At 41.6% G+C, this 24,413-nt stretch overlaps 1 protein-coding gene across 10 annotated transcripts in view; it reads right to left on the reverse strand.

Annotated features, from left to right (window-relative positions):
- NFYC (nuclear transcription factor Y subunit gamma) overlaps positions 1–23,410 on the reverse strand; it is a 66,662-nt gene extending 43,252 nt beyond the window's left edge. For 3 of the 10 annotated variants that reach the window (XM_036348924.1, XM_036348923.1, XM_036348922.1), the window contains exon 1: positions 3,949–3,969. Coding sequence is in view for 2 of the 10 variants with exons in the window: in XM_036348914.1 (XP_036204807.1) it covers positions 3,949–4,021 (73 nt within the window). In the remaining 8 variants the exon portion in view is untranslated. The other 7 variants (XM_036348917.1, XM_036348918.1, XM_036348916.1 and 4 more) reach the window with 7 other exon arrangements.
- Positions 23,411–24,413: the final 1,003 nt, after the last annotated feature.

The following is a 24,413-nucleotide window of genomic DNA, read 5'->3' on the forward strand; positions in this document are numbered from 1 at the left end:
ATAGGCAAAAATAACTTCATTCATGAAGACCATCTATAAATGATTAGCTTTAAGAATGTTTTTGGGTAACTGAAGTCTCCACAAAAGTATGTATATAGCTTCTTTAAAGGAGACCTCATCTTATTTTAGGAACAAAAAGCCCACAGTGACCATGACAGCTATTTTCAAACATATGCATCCCTGGAACTGGAATTTTATTTGGAGAGGCCAATGCCAATTTTGTCAGGCCTTATTCTGTCTGAATATGATTCTTTCAATGCACAGAAAGGAGGCAGACATCAATGTTGACTGACCATGACTGAAAGGAAGTGACTTAATAGGACAGGAAATAAAATAGATCACAAAATATCCACCCCAACCCTAGGAGGGGAAAAAAAAAAGAGTCCTAAAAATAAGGGACAATGGGTATATAAAATGGGTGAGAACCAGATCCCCATGGGTTTCCACCATTTATCTTGAGAATGTATCTCACAGTGGGCATCAACTGTGTGACATTTATGCTAATGTTTATATTTTGGTGAAAGACCTATTTTTTTTAAACTCTTCAGTCCAACATTTATTTGCTTGCTACTACTGTGCAAGCTATTAACTGTCTTCCAAGCTTGAAAACAGACGGAAAAGAGATCATATGACCACAAAGCAAACAAAATAATGGCTCCCAGTTTACTTTATAAATATTTGGTACGTAAACTAAAAATGTAACTTCTGATGGTAAACATCTGCAACTATTACAACATACCTGAATTATAATGCAAATCTCAGTATCATATTGAAACCTGTTTCCATATTTTATCTGAGAGATCCCAAAATTTACTAAGGGTTTCCAAAAAATCACCATTCCCATATCATCTTATTCTGAGACCTGTAATTTCTGACAAAGGGGGTTTAAATTATTTCATAGGAATCTTGGTAAGGGAAGGTTTGATGGTGTCAGTGCATTACATAGAGTCACGTCAACATAAAAAGGAATATGCAAGTGAAGGCATGAAGAATCAGTTTAAAAGAAATGTGTCGGATTTAAATAAACTCCTCTGTAAACATGTTAAAATACTGGCATTTTTTTCCTTTGATGCCACATCTATCTTCATAAGCACTTACCCCCTAATAGTTTGAATTAGTAACAACTAAGATTATGTAGCACTTCACAATTTGCAAAGCACTATGACATACAAGATCTCATTTGAGACTCACCACTAAATAGGAAGGTGCTATTTTTAGGACCCGTTTTTACATGTGAGGAAGCTGACACTAAATGGCTGACTTGCCCAAGCTCATAAAGCTGGTGACAGCTGTGAAGGGACCTGGATACAAGTCTCCTGACTTTAAATAGCCTGTTTTTGCTACTGCACTATGCTACCTCAAATACTGTAATCAGAGTAAATAAATGCCCAAATCTCAGACCCTATCTAAGCCTCCCCCACCCACACACAACCACCCCTAGTCTAAGTTACAGTTAGTTATAGAAGGTCTTTGCTCCTTATGGAAGTTGAGTTTTAATTTTTCTGGGAAATATTGATCTAGTATCAGCAGTTCTCAACCTGCGGGTTGCGACCCCTGAAAATACATCCTGCATATCAGATACTTATATTACAATTCATAACAGTAGCAAAATTACAGTTATGAAGTAGCAACGAAAATAATTTTATGGTTGGGGGTCACCACAGCATGAGGAACTGTATTAAAGGGTCACAGCATTAGGAAGGTTGAAAACCACTGATAGTTAAAGTGTAAATGCAGAAATCATATAAATACCATTAATATCCACTGGAAAATATCCTAGTGACCAGGGATTTTGCATAGGCATGCCTATATGCACCTTCCAGGTAGTAGGTCAGATTCTCAGAGTCCATGACCCTAAGAAGGTTAGGAATCCAGGCTAGAGATAGTGATAGAGATCTCTCCAAGAATTGAAATCCACAAAGTTCTTAATATAAAGAGTTTTATTTAGGCCTCATATTGTGCCCCACTTACCTTCTGTCTCCCCTGCTCCAGGGCCAATAGAGTCAATTAGTATCTAGAATTGTTTTTTAAATTATATATAAAACCTAGAGCAACTGATAACATAAAATCAATGAATTGTAAAAAAAAAAAAAAAAAAAAAAAAAAGAAATTTAAATTAAAATAATGTTAAAATGTAATCCTTAATCATACTTTCTCTCATGACATAACTTCCCAGAATGACTGTTTCCTTACCATAAGCATTCCAATTCCCAAAAGAAGTTTGACAAACATTACTTTGAACTCCTGAAATACCATTCTTCACTAAGAACCCTCTAAATTACACAGAAGACAAGGTAGCATGCAAGGAATTCTGAATCTGTTAGGCAGTTCACTCAACAATCATACCAAAAGGATTTAGAATTTTTTTGCTGGGGGGAGGGAATGGGTAAGAGTGGGAGAGAATGAATACAGCCCTATTGTCTTACTGCTTGAAAACTCCTAATTTGAATCTATAACATATTCCTACTAACCACTCAACTTGAACATCACAAGTACAGTCTCTTCTCATCTTAAATAGAGCTTTTCAGTCCAAATCTGTATAAACAAACTTTGTCCTTCAATCTTTCAACTCCTCGGCAGTTTTTCAAGGTCACTTTTGCGAGCAACAACAGAAGCCTGCATCTAGCAACTTTGACTGCTATACCACTCCAATTGTAAGAGTCCAAAATCTAATCCCCTATCGATTCTCTCGGGTAAATCCTTTACTTAAGGGGAAGTGAGGGGAAGGCAAATCAACACCCTCCAAACTTCTCCTCTAAGAGGGCCTGCTCCCTACCCAGAGACAGTGCTGCTGGCTGCCACACTGCTCCACATTGAGTCTGCTGCAGAAATGTTCCAATGACCTTCATTCCATTCTTGCAAATAAAAAGAAAACAAAGAATTGCTTTTTAAAATCAAGTGCATCATAGATCTTTAGTACATGGGATGGAAGATTTCACTATTCACAGGAACTGGCTCGTTATTGATTAGCAACCTGCATTAGCTTCATAGGCTAAAAAGGAAAAAAATATTTCAAGGGCAAAAGACAGAGTGCCTATACTCTTAACTTTCCTATTCATAAAGTGCAGGTAAATTAGGACTTAAATATTTCATACAGAAAATGTAAAGCATTTTGCTCACATCATTTTAAAGACCTAAATCAACACCTGACAAAATGTGTGAAATTGGTGGAAAAAGATTTGCTCTTGTCACTGCCAATGTAGTGGAGAAGTATACTTCTAACCAGCATTCTATGTTAAAATGCGCATTTTAAAACAAAGATTATTACTTAACTAATTGGTACTTATAAGACTCTAGAAGCACAGACAGGTAAATCAAGAAAGTTATGCGAGAATTTCACATTGGCATGTGGGCCTTCACCATTAGAACCTGCATCAGTGCAAATCATATTTTAACACAAATTGAGAATAGCAATAGTGTTGCTTCCATCTCTGAAAATACAGATGTCAATAAAGTGCATGGAAATAGAGAAAGTCTTATAACAACTCAGCTTATTCTGTAGAAAAGCTTCAGTGCACTTGAACAAAGGAAAATTATTTGGAAAACAGTTAAGTTTACCCAATGCAAAGAGAAAGTGCTTTGCTTCTGTATGCCTCTGAGAAATTATTAGCCTTTTTTCATGTACCTGATCTTGTTGCTCAACTAGGAAAAGAAATCCTGGTTGAAGGGCATGCAAAATCCAAACAGAGCAAGGTATTCTAGGTGCACCAAAAGGTATGCATGGAATGTAAAGTGGCCATTTTCTGAAACAGTGCAACTTGTCTATACTCTCTGAAGCTAAACAGTTTCTACCATTTTAACACAGAACAAAGAATTAAACTTACCGGGAACTGCATTAATTTTACATGTAGTTATTTATATCTCCTCGGACAGGGAGAATTTAAGTCACTCCTATCCCTCCCCCCAAAAAGGACGGAGGAAACAAAAGGCAGCAGGAGATGCAGAAACCTGAGTCTGGAATGTCCACTCCAGTGAAAACCCGAACAGCTGTCCCCCCACCCCCCAGCAAACTATTCGCCATTTTTCTTTGTCTTTCAGCTGACCCTTGCCTCAGTGAAAAACTCCGAGGCTCCAATGAAGCCCTGCAGCCTCCTTCCACTTTAACAGTCAAAGGCATTCAATCTAGCATGCTATTTGACACCAAACCTTGCCTCCAGAGTGGTCCCATTGGCTGAACTGTTTTATTGGCTAAGAACACAGAGCCATGATTGGCTGTTCACGTCATCAGTTACCTCCTTTGCACACTTCCTGTTTTAAAGTTACCTTGAGAAGCAGAACAGGGGTCAGATCCAGACTTCAAACTACAGGGAACTTAAAGCTTGGAAATCCCTAGCAAATGCACACAGCAGATGCAGTAGGGCCTCAAGTGCTTCCAAAACAGAGAATACTGCAAATTTAGAATTGTTTTTAAAATCACACGAAAGGGTTGTTACAGTTCCCACCCAGAGGATTTCTTATTGGCTGTCAGAGTTCCATTTAAAAATTTAAGGTAATTTAACTGCTTCTGATTGGCCATCAAAGATGTCTGTAAGATATTGCTACAGTATCGTATGGCAGTAAACCAGAGAAGCAATGTGCACAAGATCGGAAAGTTGTGACTTAACTATCCTCAGTTTTCTGTTGAACATTAACAGAAGAAAAAAAAATTGGGTGGGGTACTCCAATAGCTCCAAAGAAAATACAGCTTCTTTAACAGTAACAAAGAGTGGTATCAATGGCCATACAATGGTTTTCAGGATTTTTTAAAAATATTTTTAATGATCTCAGAGGAAGAGAGAGGGAGACATAGAAACACCAATGATGAGGGAGAATCATTGATGGGCTGCCTCCAGCACACTCCCCTCTCCCCGGGGGAGATCGAGCCCACAACCTAGGCATGTGCTCTGATTAGGAATCAAACCATGACCTCCTGGTTCATAGGTCCATGCAGGATTTCTAAAAAGGCATCTGTCATCGTGTCCACAGTTATTTTAAAAGCGCATATTAATACCAGGGCAAATCACTTTATTTTGAAACAAACTAATCTAAATAGGAAAATTCTGGGGCAATGTATGAAGTTGGTGACAAAAACAGTGGCATTTCCAAAAAGTCTACCAGGAGCCCAAGAGGGAAAATAATGATAAAGATGGGGAGGGGGGGGAAGGCAAAGAAGATAGAACATCAGTGAATATAATGTTATAGCTTGATGGATTAACGAATTTATTTATCATGGATTAACTAAATTATTTAGAGTGGTCATAAAATGTTGATTAGTTTTTAGTATTACACAGAGTTTGGTCCTGACCAGGTAGCTCAGTTGGTTAGAGTGCCGTCCTGATATGCCAAAGCTGCAGGTTTGATCTCCAGTCAGGGCACATACAAGAATCAACCAATGAATGCATAAATTAAGTGGAACAACAAATTGATGTTTCTCTCTCTCAAAACCAAGCAATAAAAAAAATACATTACAGTTTTGATATAGAGCAGTGATTTTCAACCCTTTTCATCTCATGGCATACAAACTAATTACTGAAATTCTGCGGCACACCAAAAAATATATTTTTGCCAATCTGACAAAAAATAGGTATAACTTTGATTCATTCACACTGGATGGCTATTGTTGGATTGTCATTTTTTTATTTGACAATCTATGGTAAAAGAGGTTGGTGTCCCTGACTAAATAGTCAAGTATTGCATGTTTTAAAAATTCTTGCGGCACATCAATGTGTCTCTTGCCCACTGGTAGAAAATTGCTGATACAGAGGGTAAATTTTTCTACCACATTTTCAAGAATAAACAGCAGGGATGATCTCAGCCTGAGCTGTTGTAAATACAGGTATCCCCTGCTTTTCGAAAGTTCGCTTTACGCCACTTCATTTTATAAAAGACCTACATTAGTACCTGTTTTTGCTAACCAAAAGAAATTGAAGAGGATTTCCCTTTCGAAGAAAAGCAAAAAACGCAGTCACTGTTTTGCTGCAAACATCTTAGCAGAGGGAGTGGCAGCATCAAGCTCCTTCCACAGGAACTACACTAAGCATCTAAGTAAGCATCAACCAGCTTGAAACTGTATCTGTGAGCATCTGTGCTTTATCTCGAGTTATTTGGGGCATCTATTAGCAAGATGTGTCCTAAGGTGATTGCTTCTTCACTTTACACTATTATGGCTTACACAGAAATTATCTACTTTCGGATAGCGAGGGAAACCTGTAGTATTGTGGTTACTGAAGGCATTCTGGGGTCCTAAAGTTTACCAGTGTTGGTCGAAGATTTACTTAAGGGTTTTGGGTCCAACTGTTTAGGTTTTAAGAGGAGCATCCTAATATGGTGAAAATCCGTTAACATATCTTTTTTTTCCTTTTTTACAGAATATTCAAATAGAAACATCTCACTATTACCTAAGGCCTTTAACAATCTCCTCAGAACTGCTTCCTCCCACTAAAGCTAAGTAGCCCAGGACTAACCATCACATCTGTTTTACCAGGTAGACTAGATCTTTTCTAGAAATACCTCGGTTGATCTCATATGAGAGTTCATTATGGGCATATGCAGAGATTCGGTGAGTCCTGAAATAGAAGCAAGGCTGCCTATCCTATCACTTTGCCACTTTAATGTGTCTACACACATTCTACTCATATCCCACACTGATATGAAATAATTTCTGAACACCAACTAGTGCCAGGTTCTATGCTCAGTACTTTATCCCTCCAATTCTCCTATCCCCTTTTATAGGTAAAAGAGCCATATATCTAGGATGCAAACTTAGGTCTCACCTAGGCAGAACCCTTTCCCCTGCATCACACTGCTTACCAAAACATGGAGCACTTCAGGACACATCCAAGGAAATACTTAGGTATCAAATGTATATACAGATAGCATAAACCATTATACCCAATTTCATTAATTCATTAATTTAAAAACCAGAAATCTGACATTGAATTTTATCTGTTGGTTAGAGATCTAGCTAAGTATCTGAAAACACAAGCCACATAAATTGACACTTTTTTTTAAATCCTCATCTGAGGACATTGTCATTGATTTCAGAGAGGGAGGGAAGGAGAGAGAGGGAGAAACATTGATCAATTGTCTCCCATATGCCCCAAATGGGGTACAAACTCGCAACCTAGGTATGACCAGAAATCAAACCTTCGACCTTTCAGTGTACCAGACGATGCTCCAACCAACTGAGCCACAATGTCCAGTGCAAGTTGATACAAATTTTATTACTTAACTATTAGGAGTCTTTAGCCAGTAGCAAATCACATCTGTAACTTATAAGGACTTGAAATAACTAACAACTAAATCATTAGAAGTAGTGTACATTAGTTGATTAGAATGTCATCCTGATACACCAAGGTTGTGGATTCAATCCCCAGTCAGGATACATACAAGAATCAACCAATGAATGCACAAATAACTGGAACAAATTGATGTTGCTCTCCCTCCCTTCCTCTGTTTAAAAAAAAAAAAAAAAATCAATCAGTAAAAAAATATTAAGGGATTGCATGGCAATTTCACTATCGCATCTAAACAAGAGTTTAGTTATGCTAATGGTGTGTTGTGGGGCAAGTTCTGAAGCTACACAGAGTTGCAGACATTGCAGTTCTTTTCTCAAAAGTTTAGATCACAGATTCTGCATAACTACCAGCCTGGGAAGAGAAAGCGGAAGGTCAACAGGCCAGTGTGTGCCTTATACATACCACACCTTCTTTTAACCCCAAAACGTGGGGGTCAAGTCAGCTTCAAGGAAGCAAAGAAGCTCATTTGAGGAGCGGGAGGCAGAATAATAGGAAAGACATTTTTACATCACTGATTATTAATCAGTGTCACTATGGCAAAATAACACTCGGGAGTCAGGCAGAGCTGGATTCAAATTCTGACTCCTCTACCTATTAATTAACTAGGGGCCCAGTGCACAAATTCATGCACCTTGAAAGGAATTGTGGGCTTCGAGGTGAGCACAGGGGCGGGTCTCGGCCCATCCTCCACACCCCCGCCTGGCCCCTCCCACCACAGCCCCCAGTCCCCTGTTTGCTGACAACCCTGCTCCCCCCACCACCATCGCTCCCACACACCGATGGCAGAGCAATTGAGGCCGGCACCAGCAGCAGATGTGAGCAGGGCTGATGCCCATCATGATTTGAATGCGCCTCCAGGTGGTCAGCACACGTCATAGAGACTGGTTGTTCGGTTGTTCCCCATTCAGTCTATTTGCATATTAGGGTTTTATATATATACTAGAGGCCCGGTGCACAAAAATTTGTGCACTCGGGGGTAAGGGGTCCCTCAGCCCAGCCTGTGCCCTCTCGCAGTCTGGGACCCCTCGGGGGTGACCACCTGCTGGCTTAGGCCTGCTCCCTGGGGGATTGGGCCTAAGATGGCAATCAGACATCCCTCTGGCAGCCCGGCAGCCCTCGAGGGATGTCCACTTGCCAGCAGGGAGCAGACCTAAGCGTTTCTGAGGAGGCAGGGGAGGCTCCCACCACCACTGCTGTACTGGCAGCCATCAGCCTAGCTTGTGGCTGAGCAGAGCTCCCCCCTGTGAGAGCGCACTGACCACCAGAGGGCAGCTCCTGCATTGAGCGTCTGCCCCCGGGTGGTCAGTGTGTGTCATAGTGACCAGTCATTCCCAGTCTTTCTGCTGTTAGGGTCAGTTTGCATATTACCCTTTTACTATATAGGATAGAGGCCTGGTGCACGGGTGGGGGCTGGCTGGTTTGCCCTGAAGGGTGTCCCGGATCAGCGTGGGGGTCCCACTTGGGTGTCTGGCCAGCCTGGATGATGGGCTGATGGCTGTTTGCAGCTGGTCACACCCCCTTCAGGGTGGGGGTCCCCAGTGGGGTGCCTGGCCAGTCTGGGTGAGGGGCTGAGGGCCGTTTTCAGGCTGGCCAGCGACTGAAGCTCCCAGCCTCTTTTTTTTTTATTATTATTTTTTTATTCTAGGATTTATTTACCTTCTTTTGCTGTCACTGGAGCTGAGAGCCAGCTCCAGCTCTGAGGCCCAGCTCCAGCTCTGAGGCTGCGGCTGGCTGAAAGCAGGAATCTGGGTTTGTTTAGCTTCTATAATTGAAACTCTGTTGCCATCACTGGTGCTCTAAGCTCTGAGGCCCCGGCTGGCTGAAAGCAGGTATCTGGGGTTTGTTTCGCTTCTATAATTGAAACATTGTTGCTTCCAGAGCTCAGAGCTGGGCCACGGCAGGCGGGGAACCTTGACTTCCTCCATCACTGGAGCAAGCAAGCCTCATGTTCGCTTCAGCTGCGTGGCTGCTGGCCGCTATCTTTGTTGGCAGTTAATTTGCATATCCTGCTGATTAGCCAATGGGAAGTGTAGCAGAGGTATGGTTAATTACCATGTTTGTCTATTATTAGATAGGATAGATTGTATGATGTTGGACCAACCTTGAGCCTCGGTTTCCTAATCTGTAACATTTGGATACCACCATCTATATCACAGAGCCAGGGTAGGAATTAAATGAGCTAATAACGTATGTACAGTATACAGTACTGAATAAGCACTGAAAAAAACAGAAAGTGCTAAAGTCATCCAATCCAAATTCCTTGTTTTACACAGGACTTAAGGTCCTAAAGCTACTATGAGGGAATGTCTCTCTTTCATCTCCAGCATACTCTGCAACCCTGCAGAAAGCAACTCCTGAGCCATAAAGGGCAGTGTGGGAGGACTACCAGCTGCTACTAAAAATCTTCCCCGTTTTTATGTCAGAAATTCATGCCTTTCACTACCAATTCTGGCCTAGGTATGCCTAGTCTTCCAAAAGCCAACCCTTCGACTCTGCTTTTGATGTATCAGATTAAACCAAGCATTTATGTTGATATTTTGTGAAGATCTTTGACATAGTTTTTATTAGTTCTTGGCAGTTCTCAAAAAATAAACATCACACACTCTACCCCTATTTCTCATCAATAGTCACCTTAGTAGAATTCAGGTTGCTAGTGGGAAGAGAACTCAAATTATCCTAGAATTCCCATTTGGCAGTCTGATCTATTTGCTTACTATAGCTTTCCCTTCCCTAGCCTGGACAAAAAGCCTCCTGGGATCTCTGGGGTTCCAACTTACAGTCTTCCCCGGTCCTGGATCTCGGCAGCCCTTCATACCAGTTAAGTACACTGTCTTTCCCTAAAAAAAAACAGATCACTCTGAGACAAAACCAATGTCTCTGGTTACATGATTCAAGCTTTAATGCTCTTAAAGAAGGCAGGGTGGGAACTGATGCTCTTGGTCAGGAATTTGATTTTGAATGATAGCTACCTATACTTACTAGCTGTATGATCTTGGCCAAGGTAATTAACCATCTCTGAACTCACTTCTTCATGTGTAGAGAGGAAAAAATAACCAACTAACAAAAGTGTTGAGACTTAGGTAAGTAAAAGCACTCAGCATTAATACCTGGTATGTTATAGGTGCTCAATTAATATCTAATTATATATTTGACTATAGCACTTATCACATATTATAATTACTTTTTACCATCTCTCTTGTACCAGGGAAGGGCTTTCTGAAGGCAACGACTGTCTTATTTATATACACGTACATCGCCAGTGCTCAGAACAGATATATAAATCAAACCTAGCCTTAACCACAGTGTCAATGAAATAACAGGGAGTGGGGAGTGATGAGGAACTCAGAAAACTGCAGAGTGCATGTCCCATCTAAAGGGGCAACTACTACTCAGCTCCAACTGACAAGGGCCATGGAACAATGCTGGTACACTGCAGTAAGAGTTTCAGACAGAATAAAAGAAGCAAAAGCCAGATCCTGGACACAAAAAGTAGATGCTAAAACAACTCTTGAGCTGACATCCTGAAGAATGACTGAAGGACCAAAGTTATGGCAGAAGTTGGTCTCAACCACCATGCTAATTCCTGCCAAAACCAGGGTCTTGCTCAGTACTCCTGATCTTGGAGGTTATACTGTTAACAAAGCAGAAGCAAAAATAGCAGCAAAGAAACTAGGCTCTTCAGTGGCCTGAACATTTTATTGATGGTATCCTTGACTAACCCCTTGAGACTTAATAAGTAAACCTGGGGGTCCCAGGAAATATCAGAGAAGAGAATCTCTAGAGAAAATGAAGTTTTCAACCCTGGCTGGTTTGGCTCAGTGGATAGAGCATCGGCCTGCGGACCAAAGGATCCTGGGTTCGATTCCGGTCAAGGGCACATGTCCAGGGTTGCGGGCTCAATCCCCAGGGGGGGTTGTGCTGGAGGCTGCCGATCAGGCTGCTCTCTCATCATTGATGTTTCTATCTCTCTCTCCCTCTCCCTTCCTCTCTGAAATCAATAAAAATATATTTTAAAAAAATGAACTTTTCATATATTGGGATGGGGACACAAAGCCGTATCATTTGAATATTAAATGTGTGTATGCATTATTATGTGCTAACTAGTGGCCTGGTGCACGAAATTCATGCACGGGGGTGGGGGGGGGTGAGGGGGGAACCCCTCAGCCCGGCCTGCACCCTCCCCAATCTGGGACATCCCTTTTGCAATCTGGGACCGCAGGCTCTTAACCGCTCACCTGACCACCTGCCTGCTTGCCCCCAACTGCCCTCCCCTCCTGGCCTGATGGCCCCTAACTGTCTCTGCCTCGGCCCCGCCACCATGGCTTTGTTGGGAAAGGTCTCCCGGAAGGTTTCCCAGTCTAATTAGCATAATACCCTTTTATTAGTATAGAAGATGTGGAAGGATATCCGGAAGGTCTCCGGTCTAACTAGCATATTACCCTTTTATTAGTATAGATTAGATAGATGTATATAGCTGTTTGTTTTGCACTGATGTTGTTAGGAGGTTGAGTTATTTTTTTACAAGCACCTTTAATCCAACCACCCAGAATCAAGCATTGTTAGTATTTTAGGTTATGTACTTTTAGAGACTTTTTTCTCTTACGCAAATAAGATATGAGGCAGTCTCCTGCAATATTGGAAAATACTATACAAATCATTTTGTAACCTTTTTTCACTTAAAAAATTAATGGGAATAACTTGCCATATCAAATATATATCTTCATCATTTATTATAATTAAAATGTATTCCACTGAAGGATGTGTCATAATTTTTAACCAGTTCCATATTAATAATTGCAATATTTTCCATTTTAAATATTGTCAATAGCATCACAGAGAACATCCATTAAACCCATTACTTGTACCACTACCCTCATTCTCTCTTTCAGAACCATTACTACTTAGGTTCAAATTTTTTAAAAATTATAGGCAAACCAAAGAAAACTGAGGACTGTCAGATTGGAACTTCTAACCCATATTTTTCACCTTGCTTGGTCCTAAACAACTATTAGCTATTTCCCCAATCAAATCTACCTTCAAGGTTTAAAAAAAGTGTCAACACATTTTCATAAGAATCAGACAAAAGTCTGAAGACAATCCTCAAACATTTTGAAAAATGACATCATTAGAATAAGAAACCAACCTAATGATGGTGCTCAGTAAATGGTTGCTCTATAAATGAATGAATAAACTAATAAATGAGACCTTAAGTGGATTATAAATTATGAATTATTTGCTTTTAGAAAAATAAATTATAGTCTCCAAAGCATAAATTAAGACCAGTGGATGGAAAATTATTCTAGAGGGACCTATTTCAGCCCTCAAAAACTATCCAAATATGGCACAAGCTGCCTCAAAAGCTATGGATAAGGTTGTTAGCATAGGCTGTTGGAACACTTGACAAAAATATGTAAAGACAAGATGAAAAAGAGCAGCCATGTGGAGAAGCAAGTAAAAAATAAGCCCCGTCTTTGCAACTAGACAGATCTGGATTCTATCCTTCCTCACCTCCTTTTAGCTGAGTAACCTTGGGCTAGTTACTTAACCTCACAAAGGCCAATTTCCTAAACCGTAAAACATCTTGCAAGGTTGTGAGGATTAGGATACTTTCATTCATTCAATAAATACTTATATGTGTAGGCATTGTGCTAAGATCTATGGATCCTAAACAAGACGTAACACCTGTTCTCAAAGAGATTAAAGTCTATTATAACTGGAAAATTAAAATAGACAATTCTAGTGCCACTTGTTAAGAGTTACAATAGGGTCAAATGCATAGTCCATATAGGACCTAATCCAGGACCTAATTCAATTTCAGGATAGTCAGAGAAGGCTTCTTGGGAGATTTAGAATCTAAGAATAAGAGCCTACTGAGATAAAAAATCATTAAGACTCATGGTTAATAAAAGCATCCTATATAATAAAGAGGTAATATGCAAACTAACCCTCACAAGATGGCTGCCTAAAACCAGGCCAGCAGGGGAGTTAGTGAGGGACGACCAAACGACTGAACAGCAGGCTGCATGGGGCAACCAGGCTGGTGGGTGGACTGTGAAGGGCGACTAGGTCAGCGGGGGGGGGGCGGGGGGGGGGGACGGGGGGGGGGAACGACAGTTAGGGGCAACCAGGCCGGCACACAGAGGCAGTGAGGGGCAATAAGGCCGGCAGGGGGGGTGCAGTTAGGAGCGACCAGGCAGGCAGGCAGGCGAGTGATTAGAAGCCAGCGGTCCAGAATTGTGAGAGGGATGTCCCAGATTGGAGAGGGTACAGGATGGGCTGAGGGGACCTCCCCCACTCCCCCATGCACAAATATCGTATACCGGGCCTCTAGTATAGAATAACAACACTGTGTCTGATAAACAGCAAGTGCTCCTAAAAATGGCAGCTGCTACTATTATTATTGTTACAGAGGCCTAGTGCATGAAATTCATGCACTGGGGTGGTGGGGAGAAGAGGGAAAGGAGGAAGGGGGATGTCATCCTTCAGCCCAGCCTGTGCACTCTCTCTGTCCGGGAGCCCTTGGGGGATGTCTGACTGCCGCAGAAGCAGGAGAGGCTCCCGCCACCGCTACTGCACTCGTCAGCCTTGAGCCCAGCTTCTGGCTGAGCAGCGCTCCCAGAGCGCACTGACCACCATAGGGCAGATCCTGCATTGAGCGTCTGCCCCTTGGTGGTCAGTGCGTGTCAGAGCGAACAGTCGTTCCACCATTAGGTCGATTTGCATATTAGCCTTTTATTATATAGGATAGGATAAGATTGGCAATTGGATTAGATAACCTTTGAAATTACATTCATCCCTAAGTCTGTGTTACTTTAAACATTTTTTTTTTTCCAGAGAGGAAGGGAGAGGGGAGAGACAGACAGAAACATCAATGATGAGAGAGAATCATCGACCGGCTGCCTCCTACATGCCCCCTACTGGGGATTGAGCCTGCAACCTGGACATGTGCCCTTGACCAACCAGGGACCCGTCAGTCCTCAGACCGACATTATCCACTGAGCCAAACCAGCTAGGGCAGTCTGTGTTACCTTAGAGATGTATCTGATATGTTCACAGAAAAGTTCTTTCCCACTATTGGTCAAGCTATCCTACAAAAAAGAATTCTTTTTTTTAATTCACAAACTCACTACGCCAGAACTGCTCAACTGGGCTCCACTACACACACCAGTCATAACATGAAATACTTATTAGGTGTTCTCACAAACAGGATTCCATAGCCAAATAAGTTTGAGAAATACTGCATAATGTATCCTTTCTTCTTTTGAAGGGTCATAAGGCTCATGAGTACAAATACTCTGAATACTAATTCTGCAGTAAAGAAATGCATATCACTTTGGCCATTATTTTGTCAAGAATCCTTTTTTCATCCCCAGAGGACACTTATTCATTGTATAAGAACTAATAATGTTCAATTAAACAGCCTGGAAAATGCTGCTCTAAGCCAACTTACAAATTGTAGTGGAATGAAAAGAAGACTAAAGGTGACTCTATTCTTACCACCTTCCAGGAGGGTTAGTTTAACACACATAATGGCATTCACCTTTTTTATTTAATCCTACTGAAAATGTCATTAAATATCACCATAAATAGCAATCTCCTGCCTCCTAAATTATTGCCAACCAAGTATGCTTTGCTTCTTTAAATGCCCCTTTGTCATCTGATAATAAGCAAATTCTAAACTATTTACCTTCCCGTTACAGTATTAATTTTAAAGACAGTTAAAAAGGACAAAGATGTTCAACTGTGCAAATAGTTTGTACGTTTCTCTTAAATGAACAGATAGTACTCCTGGTGAGGGGATCTGTTTTCTTAATTCTGGGTAAAAAAAATCTCACTTCAGCCCTAACCAATTTGGCTCAGTGGATAGAGCGTCCGCCTGCGGACTGAAGGGTCCCAGGTTCGATTCCAATCAAGGGCATGTACATTGGCTGCAGGCACATCCCCAGTAGGGGGTGCACAGGAGGCAGCTGGTCGATGCTTCTCTCTCATCGATGTTTCTAACTCTATCTCTCTTCCCTTCCTCTCTGTAAAAAATCAGTAATATATATATATTTTTTTTTTTAAATCTCACTTCATATTGATCACTGGATAATTTGCAGCCCCTCGGGACAGGGTTAACAGTAATTAGGAATTGTGAAAACCTTCAGTAACTCTAATAGATTTTAACCAATGAAATTATACAAAATATTCTATATTCCAATGTCGGTCCCATGAGTCCAAGAAGCATTTACTGAAGCACTGCTCAAGATCACTATTTATAGATCATACCCATGAATGTATTTAGAATAATTCTTGAGCCTTATTTATAATGACATACTGTTGATTTTAAAAAGTATTTATTTATATGATACCTTATATACCTTGGACATGCAGATTTGAACCTTTAATTTAAAGCTATTCTACTGGAAACATTCAAATGCAAAGGTTAGACTAGTCCCTCTCTCTAAAGTGAAGTTTATCTATTAGGAAGCTTTCCTGTATAAAAGAAAAAACACTGGATTTAGAAGTAACCTGTCTGCAAACCAAAAAAGAACTTCAACCAAAATGGAAAATACAACTCTAATACTGACAATGAGTACAGGTGGTGCCTCACTGCTATCAGGTACATCACTACTAAAACATGGGAGATATGTGGGAAGGGTACAAATATTGCAACCTAGCAAAAATTTCTGCAGGCAGAGAGATTTTTTTCCTGAGCCATTCCACAATGTTGTCTTCCTGCTTACATCAACGAAAATGTTACCCAGGTAACTATAAAACAAACTTACAGTTCTAACTTCAACCACAATTTCTACATTTAAAAAAACTTTTAATGCAAATTTCTTTCTTGACAGAAGGATAAAATTGGTTGTTCTTATTTTAATAATGATTGCTATTTGCAAATATAGAAGTTTTCATCTCATCAGAATCATTACTACTCCGAAACTGGGGATTAACAAAGGTGATCAGGAGACAATTTAACCCTAAAACTCCTAAACCACAACAGCACAAAAAATTAGGTTATTTCTTTCATTTGAAGTGGTTGTTCCCCCATGTAGAAATCTTACTGCACAAAACAGAATAGATAATTACAAAGGACTCGTCCATCAAGGAAGCTATTTAAGAGATTTTATGCTATTCTAAAAAGAAAGGTGCACTCAGTGACAGTCACCTATTATATGCTATTGTATTCATTTCTCAGAATGACTCTGTAAGAGAGCTATTATTACCACCTTCCACAGTAAGAAACTAAAGCTCAGGGAGGTTAAGAATCTGACCACCAGCTAACACAGAAGGTAAAAGAATTCTTTCCCAGGTCTGACTCTAACACCAGCAACTACATTGCCCCCTTCAAAAGGCACTTTCTGGCCAAAAAATTTTAAATGCATTTCCTTCCATAATTAACCTACTTACATTATGTTACTTTGAGCCTCTATGGGAAAACACTAAAATGACCTTGTAAGCCTTCCTAACTAGTCACAGTGCACGCATGAAAAACTGAATAAACAAAATGAAAAGAGAGACTGTAAGGCATCAGATAACTCAGTTTGCTTTGAGCACAAGAAATAGAATGGAAAAGAACAACTTGCTAGCTAAGGAATGTTCTTCCAAGGTTGTATGCCTGAGGCTGGAATAAACCTCAAGAAGGTCACTTGTTAACCTAATACTGTCTTCTGCCATTCTTCCTCCTGTGAATGAGGCAAACTTGTCAAAACACAAAAGGTGCCTTAGAGTTATCTCTGCCATCAAGTCAGTGCTTCCACAGGAAAAGCGATGCTCTCCAGCAGAATGAGCACTGGTTTGGGAATCGTGTACTGACCTAGACTTGGCTCTGCCCTTGTCAAGGTCATCACAGTATTGAGGGCCTCACTACAAAGGACAATCCTGAAAGAATTAAAGGTCACTTCCTGACGTAAGATGCAAGGATTTTTCTTTTCTCACAATATCCTATATTGTGAGAAAAGAACACAGAACACAGTGTTTAAGAGTAAGGGCTCTACAAGTTGTATAAGAAATAGGAGTACAGACCTATGTTTGAATCTGGGCTCTGCCACTTACAGGCTATGTGACCTTGAGCAAATTACTTAACTCCTCAGTTTCCGCACATGTAAAAATGAGGGTGATAATTGTCTACTTTATACTGTGTTCGGATGATATATATGTTTATATCCCTGTAAGCACTCAATAAAAGGTAGTAACTATATTATTCCCTGACTATCTTTAGTGGCTCAGTACTTCTAAACTAAAAGATAAGAGATGTGAATTTCAAAATTGTCTCAAAAAGACACTAAAATGCCCCTAATGCTTCCATTTCTCTGTAACTTTTCTAGTAAAATGAAAATGAACCAGTTTTGACCAAATGAAAAATGTGTAAGTCTACTTGAGAATGTTCCTGCCTTTGCATTCCTCCGCTCCACAGTTACTATGATTTACCTAAGTTTCAGAACTCACCCAGGAAGCCAAGTTTACTGCCTGTCAAGTCAGAACAGGGCTTCCGAAGCAGAATGTTGGAGGCAGTTAAAATTGCTTAGAAAATGGAGATAAACCTAAAGGATGGGTGGGACTTAATTGGTAAAAAGGGATAGAGAGGATGTAAATGTTATAGCATAGATGTGCAACCAAGGCAGATGATCTCTGATGAGAAGAGGAGTGACTTCTGTTTGGCTGACAGAGTTCATTTATAAAAGACTAGAGGTCTGCCCTGACCGATTTGACTCAGTGGATAGACCGTCGGCCTGCGGACTGAAGGGTCCTGGGTCCGATTCCAGTCAAGGGCATGTACCTTGGTTGCGGGCACATCACCAGTAGGGGGTATGCAGGGGGCAGCTGATTGATGTTTCTCTCATCGATGTTTCTAACTCTCTATCCCTCTCCCTTCCTCTCTGTAAAAAATCAATAATATATTTAAAAAAAAAAAAGACTAGAGGCCCAGTGCACGAATTCGTGCATGGGTGGGGTCCGGCCAGCTGGGGGGAGGGGATATGGGAGGTTGGCCGGCCAGCTCCACCCCCCTGGTCGAACCCCTGGTCGAACTCCCGGTTGAGGGGACAATTTGCATATTAGCCTTTTATTACATAGGAGGAGGATAATGGGGAAGACTTCTGGAAAATGGTTTGTCTTCTGGCCTCAGAGTATTCCTTATCAGAGTCTAGGGTCCCTGGACCCCTGCACTCAGTACTTGGTGGACCATCATCACACCCTTCTATACAATGGGTATGGCGTGCCTGGCTGATTCACTTGGAAGACTCCTTGTATGCCATGGTATTGTGCAAGTCTAAAGGCATCACGAATGGTCGGGCTCAACTACTCTGGTTCTTGCACACTTTCCTCTTTGGGATAGCCTTCCTTTCCATATTGATTGTTTACAGACCAAAATGCCAAAAACAAACTTAAAGAAGATATCCAAACTTTTCTCTACACTTTGACATCCAACTTCATTTTATCGGGGGATGGTGTGTTTACTCGACCTTTCTGTTTTCTGGAAAGTTACGGCCCTCTAGTTATTCGTTAATTCATATTCTCTGGTTGGGTTTGAGTAGATAATAGGACAGTGATGGCGAACCTATGACACGCATGTCAGAGGTGACACGCAAACTCATTTTTTTGGTTGATTTTTCTTTGTTAAATGGCATTTAAATATATAAAATAAATATCAAAAATATAAGTCTTTGTTTTACTATGGTTGCAAATATCAAAAAATTTCTATAGTGACACAGCACCAGAGTTAAGTTAGGGTTTTTCAAAATGCTGGCACGCCGAGCTCAAAAGGTTCGCCATCACTTTAATAGGAAAAGGTTTTAGCTTTCCAAGTCTGCAGACTAACTTATTTGACAAAGCACTTCCAGCTACCTTCTCAAAGGCTTTGGCTGTGTTGGTGCTCTCTCCCTATCATCTGATTTAAGCCATGTATTAAATTTGCTTGTTGGTATACTTGTGCTCCCACCTTCTATCTAAAACACCTTACCCATACCACCTCCATCTTAGCCTATTAGGGGTTACTCTTTTGGTAAGGTAAAATATTTTAGAGTTAATCAATGGAAATCCAACTCAGATTTTTTAAACGCGTGGTCCTCTCCAAGGGAAATTATGACAGTAGTATTAATGGTGCCAGGAATAAGATGGTGCATTATGGAATGAAATGGATTAACAAATAAAATGCTGTGAATTGTCTCTCCAAAAAATAAAAATAAAAAAGAAAGAAAATGTTTAAGTATAAATGAGGTATTAGAATTATTTGTTATAAAAATTAAATAACATGAACACAATCTGTAAAGTATAAAGCATTAATATGATTTTTTTTCTTAGAAGACAAAGCTGATGTTCCCAAGTTTTTAATATAAACTCTGACCTCAGACTTCCTGGGAGTTAAAGATTTCTAAGGTGGTCAATTCCAAATGATAAAAAGGCCCAGCAAGTAGCTATGGGTGTTAAGGAGCTAATGTGGGATGAAAGTGGTCACTAGTGGTAAAGAACAGGTAGTCAAGAAATACTTGCTAAATAAAATATATATGTGTGTATATGTATGTTATTATAGCCTATCCAGACTTACTAAAAAGAAACTAAGTTATAGATGCCATAACATTCTTATTTGGTTAACTTAATGACTGAGCCAAATGAAGCTAAGATGAGCAATGTACAAAATGCATGGCAAGCCCTAATGTCCCTCTTACTTTGACTCTATCTTCTACACTGCAGTGTAATGGCAAATAAAAGGAAAGAGACTCACCTAATCAAGAAACAAAGCAATTAAAACCTCCCCCTTGAAACCTGAATTATTTAAAAAATTTCATGCAATATTGGAATTGCAAATATCGTATCAGTTTTAATTTTATACATCATTCAGGATAAGTATATACTAGAATGAGTTTGGAGAAGGCACTAGGCTTTTGGATAGGTCCCAAGTGTTTGGAGACAAACTTCCTAAAGAACTAGTGATGTTTGAAAAAGCTCCCTACTGAGCTTTTTACACTAAACACTTCATAGTTTCTCACTGCTTGGCATTAATCACTTCCATAAATAGACTATGTCAGCAATATCTGAAGCCTGATTCTAAAGTATGCAGATTCTTAAACTTTCTATGCATATTTTTTAACCATGATCTCCTTGGGTTCAGCAATTTACTTTGTAAATCTTTCCCTTTACATTAGAAACCAAGGGATAAGATTTAAATGCCTAGAGAAGAACCTATATTCAAATGGTGACCATTCTGTGGTCTGAATCTTTGAAACAGTACTACAAATTCTTATTAAATTCTCCCATTCAATACACTTCTAACACCCAGAAATCAAAGAAAGACAATGAAACTATCTGGGAGTTTGACTAGTCAGGTTTATGTTGACAGCATGATATAGCAGATAAAACCATAGGCTTTGGCATCAGGCAACTTGGATTTGAATCCCAGTTCAATCACTGAGTAACACTGGACAAGCTACTTAACCTCTCTCTGATCCTCAACTTTCTCATCTGCATTATGGAAATAATAATGCCCTACCTAACAGGAATGTTGTATTAAATATGCCCCAAAATGTCAATTCCGTCCTTTACCACTGGAAAATACTATTTATCTAAAAAATTTAGTTGCATTCACATAAAACTGACCAAAGCTGAAAACCACAAGAATTTCTTGAAATTGAGATGAAAACAGAAGTGTAACACCTATCTAAGGCTAGAAAGAACCACCTAACATGACAAAGGAAAACACAGAGGTTTAAATAAATGTGTTTCCATGACCCCCAAACCTTGGAAGACACAAATGTAAAACAAGCCAAGTCATTACCACTCAATGGAAAAGGAATGTACCCCCAACAAGATGACTCTTAACTCTCAATTACAACAAAAGCTTTTTGAAACATAAACCAGAAAATGCTGACAAGTCCTGTTACTTAAGACAAGATGCCCAGCCAGGGCGGCTCAGTGGTTGAGCATCGATCTATGAACCAGTAGGTCACGGGTTCGATTCCCAGCCAGGGCACATACCTAGGTTGCGGCTCAATCCCCAGTAGGGGGTGTGCAGGAGGCAGCCGATCAATGATTCTCATCATTAATGTTTCTACCTCTCTCTCCCTCTCCCTTCCTCTCTGAAATTAATAAACCTATATTTTTTAAGACAGATGCAAGAAGCTATGCAGTAGTTTATTTTCTTTCTTGGCTGCTTATTTTTCAAATAATTTTTTAAAAATGCATTTGAAGGCCTGGCCAGTGTGGCTCAATGGTTGAGTGTGCACCTATGAACCAGGAGGTCACGGTTTGATTCCGCTCACGGCACATGCCTGGGTTGCTGGCATGATCCCCAACAGAAGACTTGCAGGAGGCAGCTGATCAATGATTCTCTCTCACTGATTTTCCCTCTCTTCCTCTTCATTCCTCTCTGAAATCATAAAAATATATTTTTAAAAAATGCATATGAGGCCCTGACCGGTTTGGCTCAGTGGATAGAGAGTCGGCCTGCGGACTCAATGGTCCCAGGTTCGATTCCGGTCAAGGGCATGTACCTTGGCTGCGGGCACATCCCCAGTGGGGGGTGTGCAGGAGGCAGCTGATCGATGTTTCTCGCTCATCGATGTTTCTAACTCTCTATCCCTCTCCCTTCCTCTCTGTAAAAAATCAATAAAATATATATCTTAAAAAAAATGCATATGAGGATGGGTGTACTTTAGGTACATATTAAAGGAAATTAATGAGCCAACGTCCTGAATCTCTGTCAAGAGAATCTCTGTCAAGCTCTCTTCCACTAAAGAGGAACCTAACACTATCCGTTCAACAAATTGCCAAATATCTCATATTTACTATTATAAAGTGTAGCTTTGGAAACTCAGCCCTGACCTGTATCCTTCCTAAAACAGGAAAACTTCACAGAGAAAATCTCAAAATTAACTGCATGGTCATGAGCCCCAATAACCAATAATTGCTCTTTTACTAATCCCAGTGTGAAAATGTTCCCCAAATGCTTCATGCAGGATAACTATATTCTAGAATGAGTTTCGAGAAGGCACTAGGCTTCTCCCTCCTATAGATCTATCACTACTTAACGCCTTGCCTTGTGGGCTTGGCATTCGGTTATTCAGACTGGCACGCCTATTCATCAGGATCCCTTCCTCAGGCTGAGTCTGTTTACTCACATCACATCCCAGGTCTGGTAACTGTGGGCTCCAGGGCTCCATCTAAACCTCAGGGTTTCAAAGCTGGCACTGTCTAGCGAAACCCCTGATCTGCTCCTATCTTCCTGATAAGTCCCCAGGGCCCTGGTGCTCTTTCCTCCTATACCATGTTCTCAGAACTGGCATCCATGTACAATACGGTCACTTCCAAACTGTGCTGAACTGCAGCTGTAGCACCCCTAGGTCTCGAAGATCCTCTTAGCCTGTAACTTGGGTTTCAGTGTTTCCAAGCCCGGCACCCTTGGGCCCAGGCCTCCCACTCCCGGCCACGCACAGGCCACTCCAAAATACCTGCCAGACCATCGTCCTCTTTCCCCCCTGAAGGCCTCTAGGCTCGCCCCAACCTCCACCCCACGCCTGCGCCGTGGGGGGTCATCACCCTGCAGCCCGAGCCCCAGACGCGAGCATCCCTGCAGCCTCCGACTCCTTCATCACCCCCAGGCCGGAGCCAGCACGACCAATAAGGTGCCAGGTCCGCGGCCTCCCCGCCACCGACCAATCACGAGCGAGCCCCCCCGCCGTCGCCTTCCGCCAATGGGAGAAAGCCCGCGGGCCGGACCGACGAGGCACACGGACCCCACGAGCGCGGCGGCGGCGACAGCAGCGAGCCCGGAGAGAACACAACATGGCGGCGGCAGGCCGGACCGAACTACAGCAGCGGCCGCGCGAGGGAAGTGAGGTCTCCGCCTAAGGCGGGAAGCGCTGCCCCTCCCCCCGCCGCCGCCTCCGCTCACCTCTCACCCTCCCTTCCACACAGCTCCCACACACTTACACACCTCTGCTCAGGAGAGCAGGGAAGAGCCGGAGCCGCCCCCGCGCTCCAGCGGAATAGGGCACCGCGGAGGCCGGGGCACCGCGGAGGGGAGGGGAAGCGTGCGTCACGGAGAGCGGAGCGCGCGCGAAGCGGGGGTGCAAACAAGATGGCGGCCACGCCGTCCGCACCGTCCCCCGGCCTTCCCCTCCCTCTTCCTTGGCGCCTCGACTCTCAGTAGCTTCCAATGCGCAGAAGCTGAGTTGCTTGAAGTCTCGCGAGAATTGGGAAGGGGCGACGACTTGATGAAGCGGAAAAAAAATCCGAGAGCCTTTTGACTCCGCCCTTTTTAGTGGGTGGGGGCGTTGCCTGGTGACCTCAGTAATGCGTTCTAAACTTGAGGCTCTGCTGTGATACGCACACTTTTGAGTTTTAAGGACTGAGTTGTGTGTGCATGTTTTTTGGGGGGTGAAGGACGATTTAGGGATGCCAGATTAAGTGCGCTGTTGAAGAAGACAGGTACCAGTCCCGCGAATGGGAATTTAACACCAAAACTGTAAAATGATAGAATCTAGAATAAAGAACAGCATTTCCCATGAATAATCAGCTTGTAGCCTTACAAAGGACATAGGCATTGTTTTTTTTATTATTGTTGATTTTTTACAGAGAGGGATAGAGAGTTAGAAACATTGATCAGCTGCTTCCTGCACACCTCCCACTGGGGATGTGCCAGCAACCAAGGTACATGCCCTCAACCGGAATCGAACCTGGGACCTTTTAGTCCGCAGGCTCTATCCACTGAACCAAACCGGTTAGGGCCATAGGCATTGTTTTTTATCTTCTCCCAAGGAGTGAAGATATTCTCCCATTGATTTTTAGAGTGGAAGGAAGGGGGGAGGACATTGGTGTGAGAAATGAGAGTCCCGCAGGCGCCCCTGACCTGGGTGGGGATAGAACCTGCAACCCAGGTATGTGCCCTTGACAGGGAATCGAACCCGTGTGCAGGCTGAGGCTCTAACCACTGAACCATGTGGCCAGGTCCATACTTTATCTCAAATCTCCACAACTACTTAGTCCTAGGACATTAGTATTATTTTTACTTTACAGATGATAACTGAAGCTCAAAAGGCTAAGTAACTTGATCAGGTAACACAGTTAATAGGGGTCAAAACTCAATTTGAAGAGCTTCAAAACCTGTAGATAAATTCATCAAATAGGTATTGAATGGAATTATTTATAGTGAGATTA

This window comes from Myotis myotis, unplaced genomic scaffold, assembly GCF_014108235.1.
Source record: "Myotis myotis isolate mMyoMyo1 unplaced genomic scaffold, mMyoMyo1.p scaffold_m19_p_2, whole genome shotgun sequence".
NCBI classification, from domain to species: Eukaryota; Metazoa; Chordata; class Mammalia; order Chiroptera; family Vespertilionidae; genus Myotis; species Myotis myotis.